At 37.9% G+C, this 11005-nt stretch overlaps 1 protein-coding gene across 1 annotated transcript in view; it reads right to left on the bottom strand.

Annotated features, from left to right (window-relative positions):
* The window catches only part of AP4E1 (adaptor related protein complex 4 subunit epsilon 1), a 46115-nt gene that overhangs the window by 17014 nt on the left and 18096 nt on the right, over window positions 1–11005 (bottom strand). Inside the window, exons 9-13 of the mRNA XM_081831859.1 lie at window positions 10655–10767; window positions 10436–10554; window positions 5748–6050; window positions 3591–3705; window positions 57–180 (exon numbers count right to left, since the gene is read on the bottom strand). Of these exons, the coding sequence (XP_081687985.1) occupies window positions 57–180; window positions 3591–3705; window positions 5748–6050; window positions 10436–10554; window positions 10655–10767 (774 nt within the window). The remainder of the gene's footprint in view (window positions 1–56; window positions 181–3590; window positions 3706–5747; window positions 6051–10435; window positions 10555–10654; window positions 10768–11005) is intronic.

Here is an 11005-nt window from a genome sequence, read left to right as displayed (position 1 = left end):
TTAAAAAAACAAAAAAATACTCCTATGTTCTCGATTTTAGTAAGAAAGGAACTTACTCTTTCAGCCCGGTCTCTGCACTATTCCCAGATATATCTGAACCAAGAGAAATGCCAGCAGGAGACTGTCGTCCAGTGAAGCCAGATGAAGAAAAGGAGAGTCCATATGGTTCAAAATTGAGAACTAGAATTTTAAAACAATAACAGAAGTTCATATTTAAAACAAAGCAAAAGTTAGGAGGGAAAAGCAGGAATTATCAAAGGTACCATTCACTACTGATATAAAATAACTAAAGGTTAGAATCCAATGACAATTTTTAATTTTTTATTTTATTTTTGTAAGTAATCTCTACACCCAACATGGGGCTCAAACCTACAACCCCGAGATGAAGAGTCGCATGCTCCACCAACTGAGCTGGCCAGACACCCCTCCAATGACAATTTTTAAGCTGGAAGGGACTCTGGAGATGATCTAATCAAATAATTACAGTAATAGTAATAAAGTAGCTATGATTTATTGAATGTCGACTACCGTCTACATGCCATTAGTTGATCAAAGACAAATGATACTTCACTTTTATCTTTTCACTTCCCTTAGAAACTAAAGGAACATCCAATTAGGAAAGATAACTGATAAACCAGGCCACTGAAAAGTTGCTGCTCCCAGACAAAAATGTTTAATGAGCTATGAATGAAGAGACAACCGTGTTTTTGCTTAACAAAATGCTCTCAGGCACATTCCTATACTGAATGGACTAATGGAGCCCTCAATGTGAAATTTCCCTTACTGCAAAGAATAAGGTTTACTCAGGTTCAGATTCCTTTGAATCTGTATACCCAAATGAATTCAATCAAGAGCCATAAAAATTCATATTGTTATTGTGGTAGAGCAGATGCCAATATCCATTCTCCTCTTTTAAGTAACAGAACTCTTGCTTCTTAGCTAGGTACATGGCCACCCAGAAAAGAAATGACATTTCCAGACTCCTCTGCCATGTGCTTGAGTTCTGGCCAATGAAATTATGTACACATTCTGTGCACAACTTCTGGGAGGAATCTTCCTGGAAGAAAAAACATCTTTCTTCTCTCCCTTCCTCCTTTACATTCATGAAGCCATCATCAATCCTAGGTTGCCTATTTCTGGAATTTCTTTAATGGGAAAGAGGAGTAATTTTCTGCCTTGTATAAGGACACATTTTATTTATTTGTTTTCTAATATGCTATGTAGCTATACCTAATCCTAACTGGCATATTTTTATCTTTTTGGACTATCTGGATTTTAATACAAAGGACCTTCTTAAATCATAAAAAGTGCCTTATAAAATATAAATGTGAACTTCTCTAATAATTATCTTCATTTTACAAAAGAGAAACTGTGGCAGTTTACCATGAACTTACCAAAGATTACAAAAATAGGAAAAATGATAGAGCCAGATAAGAAAGCAGATACCCTGGTTCTAGAGCTTCACTCTCAAGTATTCTATTATACTGTCTCCTCCAAAGGAAACAGCACCTAATCCAAAGAGAATTAAATAAATTAGTTTAGGATAGAATAAATAAATTCTATACCTAAAAGAATGATATAGATGAGAAATCAATGTGCAGTAGAAAAAAAACTAATAGGCTAATTAATAACCAGGAGAACTGAGTTCTTGATATACATCAGGTATTAACTGGGTACATGAACTAGACCTTAACTTCTCTATCTATAAAGTGAAGGGTTCAGGCTTAATCAGCAGTTTCCAAATGCTGATCTGATAACCAGGATCAAGATGACTTTGTAGAATTTCCCACATACGGCCAAGCTTTCAGAGATTCAGAAACAAAAGATACAGGAGTAGGGCTCAAAAATTTGTATCATTTTTTAAAACTTCTGTGATTCTGATTCATAATCATGTTTGGAAATCACTTCTTTAAAGACAATTATCATATGATTTCACTCATATGTGGAATATAAGGAATAGTGCAGAGGACCACAGGGGAATGGAGGGAAAACTGAATGGGAAATCAGAGAGGGAGACAAACCATGAGAGATGTGGACTCCAGGAACCAAACTGAGGGTTATAGAACGGAGGGGGGGGTGGGGTGGTGGTTATTAAGGAGGGCACGTATGGTGATGAGCACTGGGTGTTACATGCAACTAATGAATCGCTGAACACTACATCAAATACTAATGATGTACTACATGTTGGCTAACTGAACATAATAAAAAAAAAAAAGAAATCACTTCTCTAAATCCTTCCAAGGTCCTTTTCAATAGAAAATCCTCCCATTTTAAGCTTTTCAATCATGTAGTTTAACTTTCTGTCCCATTTTGACCTCTTTTTAATAGCATCTGTGACAGTTATCAAGCCTCTGTGTTAATGAAGTAGCAGTGAAGAGCTCAAGAAATGTTTCCTATGCACAAGTAAAAAAAGAGAGTTTAAGCCAAAGATCAAGTAAAGATAGAGTTTAAGCAAAGAGCAGAAAGAATTCAAAATCAAAAGCAGAGTTTAAGAGTGGAGAGAAAAAAAAACTAGACATAGAAGGGGACAGCATCTGGAGACAGATACAATTCCAAACCTGAGACAACAGAATTAAGCACTGTCATCTAAGGAAGGCCTGGAAAGGCTCGAGGCTGAGAATGAACTTCAAACCACATTATTTTCATTCTTCAGTGAAAATTTCCCAAGATCTTTACAGAGGTGAATGACTGGAAGGGCCAAAGATTTTTTTAAAAGTTAACTAGACATGTAAGAGTTCATGTGTGTGTAGGGAGCAGGAGGAAAATAACAGTATGCAGAAAGAGTCAGGAGAAGGAAGTAGATGGCTGAACTGCAACTTATACTTTTTCGGTGTCATTTTAAGATCAACCAGTTAATTGTACTCATATGCTTACCACAGAGCCTGGAAAGTACTCAACAAAATCATTAGATGATAAATGGGGAGAAAAAGAGCTTTCAGCATTGAACTTCTCAGTATTACCATTCTGAACTCCTACAAAGGGAATACGCAGTGGTCTCTCTTTATTCATATGCATACTTCCCATCCATCATCCAAACATCTCGGTGATTTCCTCTTTACCAAAATCATGACAGGCATCTTTCCCTGACAGGCTACACTTCTGAAATGTAAAGTTATTCTTTCTTTTCTTAGCTGTTTCTAACTTCACTGATCAGATATTTTGTCGGAGGAAGCATTCTAACAGTTTATATAAGACTGCTCAGAATGAAAATGAAACTCACAAGTCCATGGTGATCAGATATTTTTTTCAAACTTTTCTATAGATATGCTCATGTGAATAACTATCAGCCCTCTGTCTAGCACAGCGACCCAACATGATAATTCCACCTTCGAGTTCTTTCAAAATTCCAGAATGGCTATCTTAGGCGCTTATGTATATGGAGCCTATGACTTTGGGAAATATCTCTGGGCTAACTTCTTTTTTCTGGGTATCCAAAGACCTAACCAGGGTAAACAAGTCACAAGCAGATTTAAAGAGAGATGATAAAAGTAAACATCCTCAGTTATTTATATTACATGACTATAATGTCAATTGCATTAAAAAAATGATGTCCCTACAATTTAGCTTGTTACAGACCCATGAAAAATTACCTTTTTCCTGAGAAAGCTTTTCCTCCTGCCGTTGGTGGTGAGGTTTGTAAGGTGCTGCCCCCTGACTAAGTTCTTCGGCCACAAAACCATCCAGAAAAGATAAAGAAGCATCTACCTGTATTAAAGTGAAGCAAAAATTAGAAATTAAAAAAATTTACCCTAAACAGTAAACTGTATACTCACATAACTAATTTTAATCCATATGTCCCAAAAATAATTTTTAAGGGTAAAACTAAACTTCAATTCTACAAGTGCTACCAAGTGCTACCAAACTCTCTACCTTTCTAAAACATCTATATTCACAGTTAGCTAAGAATGTAACAAAGTAAGTCATCTGTAGTTGTGATCAATTTCACTGCACTGCAGAATAAACTGAGCATCCAATATGTTAGAGAATCATATGTTAGGTGCTATGACTGACACAAAGACAGTTCCCACCCTCATGAGAATTGTAACCTAGTCTACGGCCATACCACCCTGAACATGCCCGATCTCATCTGATCTCGGAAGCTAAGCAGGGTCGGGCCTGGTTAGTACTTGGATGGGAGAATTGTAACTTACTAGAGAAGAGACACCTACACCAGGAGCTACAGGGTCTGCATTAGTTTGCTGCTGGGGGCTAATAATAAAGTGTTGGCAAGGCTAGTTCCTTCTGGAGACTCCAAGGGAGAGTAAGTTCCTTATCTCTTTCAGTTTCTGAAGGTGCCACCATTCCTTGGCTTGTGGCCACATCATTCCAATCTCTGCTTCTATTGTTAGTTGGCTTTCTCCTCTCTGACTCTTTCCTCACTTTTATAAGAACTCTTGTGATCATGCTTTCTGGACAATCCAAGATAATCTCATCACAAAATCCTTAACTTAATCACATCTACAAAGTCCTTGTTACCATTTAAGGTTCCAGGGATGAAGGTGTGTACACCGTGGGGAGGCCATTATTCCGACTCCCAGAGTGCCTTTGATTTAACCATCCTGTTCTCTTCTACCTGAAAATGCTTTTTCACAAATCTATGGAAAATTACCTAATTTCAGCAGGAATAGAAAGGTACGAGAGAATGATTAAGTGAAAAGAAATGAGATGAAGAAAGAGTAAGGGGAAAAGGAGAAAAGAAAAAGTGAGCAAAGAGTGAGATCTATACAAAAGGATATGGCAGCCGTAGCTTCAGAAGCCACAGGTCTGCTTCTCCTGCTTTAGCCAAGTGTACGGTAACAACTCAGATAATTAGAAGGGCAGGTGAATCTCTAACAGTTAAGCGGCAAGTCACACTCTGAATCTGGAAAGGTTTAGTTTCAATAAGATTCTTACACAATGAAGCTATGTCATCATCACTATCTTCTACTGGAGGAAAGAGGAAACAGGTTACTTCCTAGTTTAATACTGTGTGTAGCGTATATATTCACCATTTCAATGAATGGCTCTGGAATGCCTACCAAACATGAAAAAGGCCTCTGCCCTTGAGGAGCTATCTGAAAGAACCAATGAACAAAGGTTCAAAATGAATACAAGCCATGAAAATCTGAGTCAAAATTAGTGGAAATGCTACCCCTCCTCTCCTCTTTCTCAACTATAGGACACCTGACAAATAAAAATTTGTACAAATCTGGCTTCCTTTTGGCAACTTCCTAATTTATGCCAGTCTAGGGGAGAGACCAGTATACACTCAGAGGGTGAGTAGTAACTGAGCCCATTAGGTTAAAAAGGGTGGCAGCTGAAAGTGAGGTGGGAGAAGGAAAGGTAGGTGATCAGGTTCCAAAGTGGGAAAGAACTCAGATACTAGGTGGACAAAATGCAACAGAGAACTATTTTTTACATTCTCATAGAAAACACAGTAATAATTAAACAACATATTAGGAAAATTCAAAGGAAACTAAAAACGTTTAATTCTTGAATTACCGTATGTTAAAAGCGATTGTCACTGGATATAAATGCCTTCATTGCAGTTCTCCAGAAGATATACTCCTCTAGTCCCAACTATTCAGGATCACTACTCACCTGAAGCTCTCAAATTCTCTGTCATACTAATGTGAGAAAAACTCCAACCTTCATTTTCAGTGTTACGGAAACTGTATTTTGATATACTCCAGATACCTCACAAATGCAAGAATTATTCTGTTTACAGACAATGCAATTTTTACGAAGCTAAAATACAGATGCCTTACCACCATGTCTTCACAGCTCTTATCAACTGGAAGCAAGCTCTTCATAAGTTCCACATTCTCACGTAAGTGTTTTAATTCAAATGCATGCTGTCTCATACAAGTATCCAAAGATATGGTGAATTCCTGGATTAATCTCTCGACTATGTTAGAAGAGTGTGCTTGGGATGTCAACTTGGTAACAGCAGCGATTAACCAGGCTTTTGTTTCTGAAGAAACCGAGGCATTCATAAGTAACTTGTAGAGCTTGGTTAGGACTTCCTCTGGTGTGTCCTTATCTAAGAGGTAGTAATACTCCCCTAACACCTATGAGTAAAACAAAGAGATGTTTATATAGAAATATAAAGTTACAGAGCAAATTGTACTCAGAGATCCAAACAAAGTAGCTACTGCTGGAGTCAATTTACTCTAGATTAAACATACTCTCATGGCGAATTATTAGATAAGGATAAAATTACACATTTTAGATTCAAAATTACATAAGAATTGGAAGTCAATATAAAAAGGTTTCCACATCTTTATCATTAACAATATATAAAGCAGCATACCTTTACAAGTTCACTTTCTTCTGATTTTCAGGTTTGGTTATTGCTTTTTACACGCATGTCCACATTCTGTTACTTATTTTGCAATAAGCACTTAAACCAGGGGTCCTCACATGCTAATATGCATGAGAGTCACCTGAGGTATTTCATAAAAATACAGATTTCTAGGTTCTACCCCCAGATATTCTGAGTTAGTATGTCTGTGGTGGGGATCTACAATACACATTTTGAACCAGCATCAGCTGATTCTGATATAGATGATCCACAGAAGAAACTCTGAGGAACACTGATCTATGTTACATATCTTTTTTCTTACATCTAACTTATTTAGGTGATTATTTATAATCACCTAAATAAATAATCCTACTGGCCTAAGAATCATAAACTGATAATTCATAGAGTGTGAGATCTTTCCTAAGTGCTACTTATGGAGTATTTTCATGTCTTTGGTGTAACATTGGCATCAGCAGGAAAAAAAAAAACAACAGGCAGGTGAGGTGACAGGGAAGGAAAAATTTATAGCTAGTAACAAGAACAGGAGGAAAAATAAATAGAACTAAATAAGTTCAATCTTTAAAGTAGCAAGATAATTTTTTGCGTGGTAATCTAAATCTAAAAGCCAGTAATCTAAATCCCAGTTCAAAAATTAATGGGAAGATGGAGTAGATGCATTTTCCCCTATTCTTCCCAATAAGTACACCTAAAAACCCTTGATGTTATATATAAAGCATACATAAAAAGACACCAGCAGGGCGCATGGGTGGCTCAGTCGTTAAGCATCTGCCTTCGGCTCAGGTCATGGTCCCAGGGTCCTGGGATCCAGCCCCGCATCGGGCTCCCTGCTCCGTGGGAAGCCTGTTCTCCCTCTCCCACTCCCCCTGCATGTGTTCCTTTTCTCACTGTGTCTCTCTCTGTCAAAAAAATAAATAAATAAAATCTAAAAAAAAAAAAGACACCGATACGTGGAGAAAAGAAGGCTGACTGCTAAGGACGCTGGGATAGTACAGTGGGTTATCTGCTACCTCATAAACCCCAGACTGGGTTCTGGTAGGCCAGCAACCTGGAAACACCAATGGGCGCAGACAAACTGGCCTCAAGAAAAGCCTGCCCTCTAGCCAAAGAGCCAAGAGGCCAGAAAACTTTCAGACAATAACCCTTCTACTCCAGTCAAGCACTACACAGAAAAAAACCATAGACCCACCCACACAGCAAAGGCAGAGAGCCAAGACTTCCACCCCTACAAAGCTGTAAGAGGCACCCCCTTTCCCTCACAAGGGTGGTGACAGAGAAGACCAGGCGGGGAGCCAAGACTTTCATCCCCACCAAGCTGTAGAGAGGACCACTCCTCCACAGTGTCCATGAAGACCACATATGAAGCCACCTCACCTCTACCCAGGTACAAAGAGGGACCCCTCCCCACCTCCGCTAGGGTGGTGTCAACAGAAGCCTAGTGGAGAGTCAGGACTTTCACCACTGCTCAGCCATAGCAAGATGACCCCTTCACAGTGTCAGTGGAGGCCACATAGTTAGAGATCTCAACACCTGTGTCACAAGACCATCACCGAGAGAATCTAATCAACATTTATTGAACACACCATCCAACAACAGCAGAATACCCATTCTTTTCAAGCACCCACAGAACATACAGTAAGACGTAACTTGGGCCATAAAACAAACCTCAACAAACTTAACAGAACTGAATTCATCGAGTATTTTCTCTGACAACAATGGCATCAAACTAGAAATCAGTAACAGGAAATTTTCCAAACACTTAAAAATTAAACAACACTCTTCTATATAATTTTTCCAGAACATGGAAGAGGAAAGAGCATTCCTGACTTCAGACCAAAACCAAACCAACAGAGTAGAAAAAAATCTCATAAACAGAGATGTAAAAATTCTTAACAAGGTCTCAAGAAATCTACAAAAAAAAAAAAAAAAAAATCCTAGATTAGTGAGTTCAACAAGGTTGCAAAGATTGCAAAGCAAGATTGCAAAGACAAGATCAAAATACAAAAATCTATTGTACTTGAATAAACTAGCAACAAACATGTGGGAACCAAAATTAAAAATACAACTTATTTACTACTGCTCTAAATAAAATGAAATGCTTAAGCATAAATCTAACAAAACTTGTACAGAATCTGTATGTTATAGAAAGAAATAAAAGCACTATAAATATACAGAGTGACATGGAGAAAAAAAAGAAATGGCTGCCAATACAATAACCCATTTAGGCAAGGATTACCAGTACTAAAACCATTGGTGAAAGGCAGTTGAGGAAAAGATGTTCATGCAGAGCCACACAGAATCACCTTACAGATTAGCTATAAATGTCCAAGAGAAAGAGCACCTTTATAATGGAGAGATCTAAAATTCATCATCTTAACCAAACAATGAAACTTAAAATCACCAGTGACTATAGGAATTGATACTATATGCGTCCTGATGCCGCAGTGGAAAGTATATATTGTTGATGTAGTATTCTTACTAAAAATGTTTAACCAGGGGCACCTGGGTGGCTCAGTCATTAAGCGTCTGCCTTCGGCTCAGGTCATGATCCCAGGGTCCTGGGATCGAGTCCTGCATCGGGCTCCCCGCTTGGCAGGAAGCCTGCTTCTCCCTCTCCCACTCCCCCTGCTTGTGTTCCTTCTCTCGCTGTGTCTCTGTCAAATAAATAAATAAAATCTTTAAAAAAAAAAAAATGTTTAACCAAACCAGAAATAATGAGGCAAATTCAGAATGCTGGATATTCTGTAAGTCAACAGTATTCATCCAAAAAAATCACTGTCATGAAAACAAAAAGAAACTGAGGGTCAGTATAAAATAAAAGAGGCTAAAAAGACAACCAAATGCAATTTGTGAACCCTGACTGGATCCAGGATTAGGAATAGTAGAAAAAGAACCATAAGAGACCTTTTTTTGACAAATGGATAAATGTGAACACGGACTATATAGTAAGTGATATTAATGGATTAATGTTACATTTCTTATTACCAATGTAATAATGGTTCTATGACAGGACAATGTCATTCTTAGAAGATACACGTTGAATTTTTTATGGAGTGTCATAATGTCTGCCACTCTATTGTAAATGACTCAGCAAAACAAACTGTATTTAGGTAGATCTACATATAGATACAGATACAGTAAAGCAAAGGTGGTTAAAAATATTAACTGGGAATACAGATGGAAAGTATAGAGGTATTTATTATACTAGTCTTTCAACTTTCCTGTAGTTGAGAAAAATAAATAAAAGTCTGGGTAAAATTTAAGTTAACATGCTAACATTTGGCCAAAGTATAAAATATTAAAATATGTATATCCTATGATCCAGTAGTTGTACTTCACCAAGTCTCCCCCTAAAGAAACTCACCCATATGCACACCAAAGAATACACAGAGGTGATGGTATACGTGCAATTACCTATGATTATATTACATAAAATGTGACCTTCTTCTTACAAAGAGATGATCTCCTTTGCTGGCTTTGATGAAGCAAGGAGGCATGTAGGGAGGCCCACATGCAAGAAACGGAAGGCAGCTCTAGGAGCTAAGAGTAGCCTACAGTCAACAGTCTGGATCTCAAACCCTCAGTCCTACACCTGCAAGAAATTGATTTCTTCCAACACCACATGAGCTTGGAAGTGGATCCTTCACCAGTCAAGATTCAGATGAGACAGCAGCCCCAGCCAACACCCAGACTGCAACTCTGAGAGTCCCTAAGCAGAGCACCCAGCTAAGCCATGTCTCGACTTCTGACCCACAGAAACTGTGAGACAATAAATTTCTGTTGTTTTAAGCACTAAGTTTGTGGTAACATACAGCAACAGAAAACTAATATAACACAGATGCATGGTGTTCACATATTCTAACATTCACACAGAAAACACAACAAATGTATTGTAGACACAAACAGATATCTAACCAACTATCTATACTTAAAAGACCAGATCAGTGAGATGGCAGGGAGAATGAACAGACAAGTGGATAGTTAAGTGACAGAAACTAGCCACTGGGAAAGAAAATTGACAGCTGGAGTCAGCATGCTGAGTAGAACTGAATGACTTCTGAAGGAAATACATTGTTAGTATTTGGTTTTATAAAAAATGTTATAAATACTTATGATCTAATGTACTTCGCTTACCCAACTCATAACTTGAAGAAATTTCTGTGGATAGAACACATTTTCCACATCTAGTAAAGTGAGATAAGACTGAACTGCATAAAGCCTTAATTGCTGGTCTTCTGTTTCATCATCAAAACCTACAAAGAAATTGATACATCATCTTAACTTCCACTAAATTCTCTAAGAAAACATTTAATTTTTGGATCTCTATTTTACAGAATGCAGTAATTTACTAACCTTCCGCAAGCAGTCTCATAAAGTTATTGGGAATATCAGGATGCATGACATCTCCTCCCACTGAAAACACAGCATTCATTGTCTGAATAAACCATGCATTATCAGGGGCATATGTGTCCACAGTGTTAAGAACAAGTACACTTCCAAATGCCACTTCTTTTTTTTTTTTTTTATTCTTATGTTAATCCCCATACATTACATCATTAGTTCTAGATGAAGTGTTCCATGATTCATTGTTCGTGCACAACACCCAGTGCTCCATGCAGAACGTGCCCTCCTCAATACCCACCACCAGGCCAACCCATCCTCCCACCCCCCTCCCCTCTAGAACCCTCAGTTTGTTTTTCAGAG

The sequence above is a fragment of the Leptonychotes weddellii genome, chromosome 9 (assembly GCF_054177405.1).
Source record: "Leptonychotes weddellii isolate Sample4059 chromosome 9, ASM5417740v2, whole genome shotgun sequence".
NCBI classification, from domain to species: Eukaryota; Metazoa; Chordata; class Mammalia; order Carnivora; family Phocidae; genus Leptonychotes; species Leptonychotes weddellii.
The sequence above is the reverse complement of the archived record's forward strand: the minus strand, read 5'-3'. Positions and strand labels throughout refer to the sequence as shown.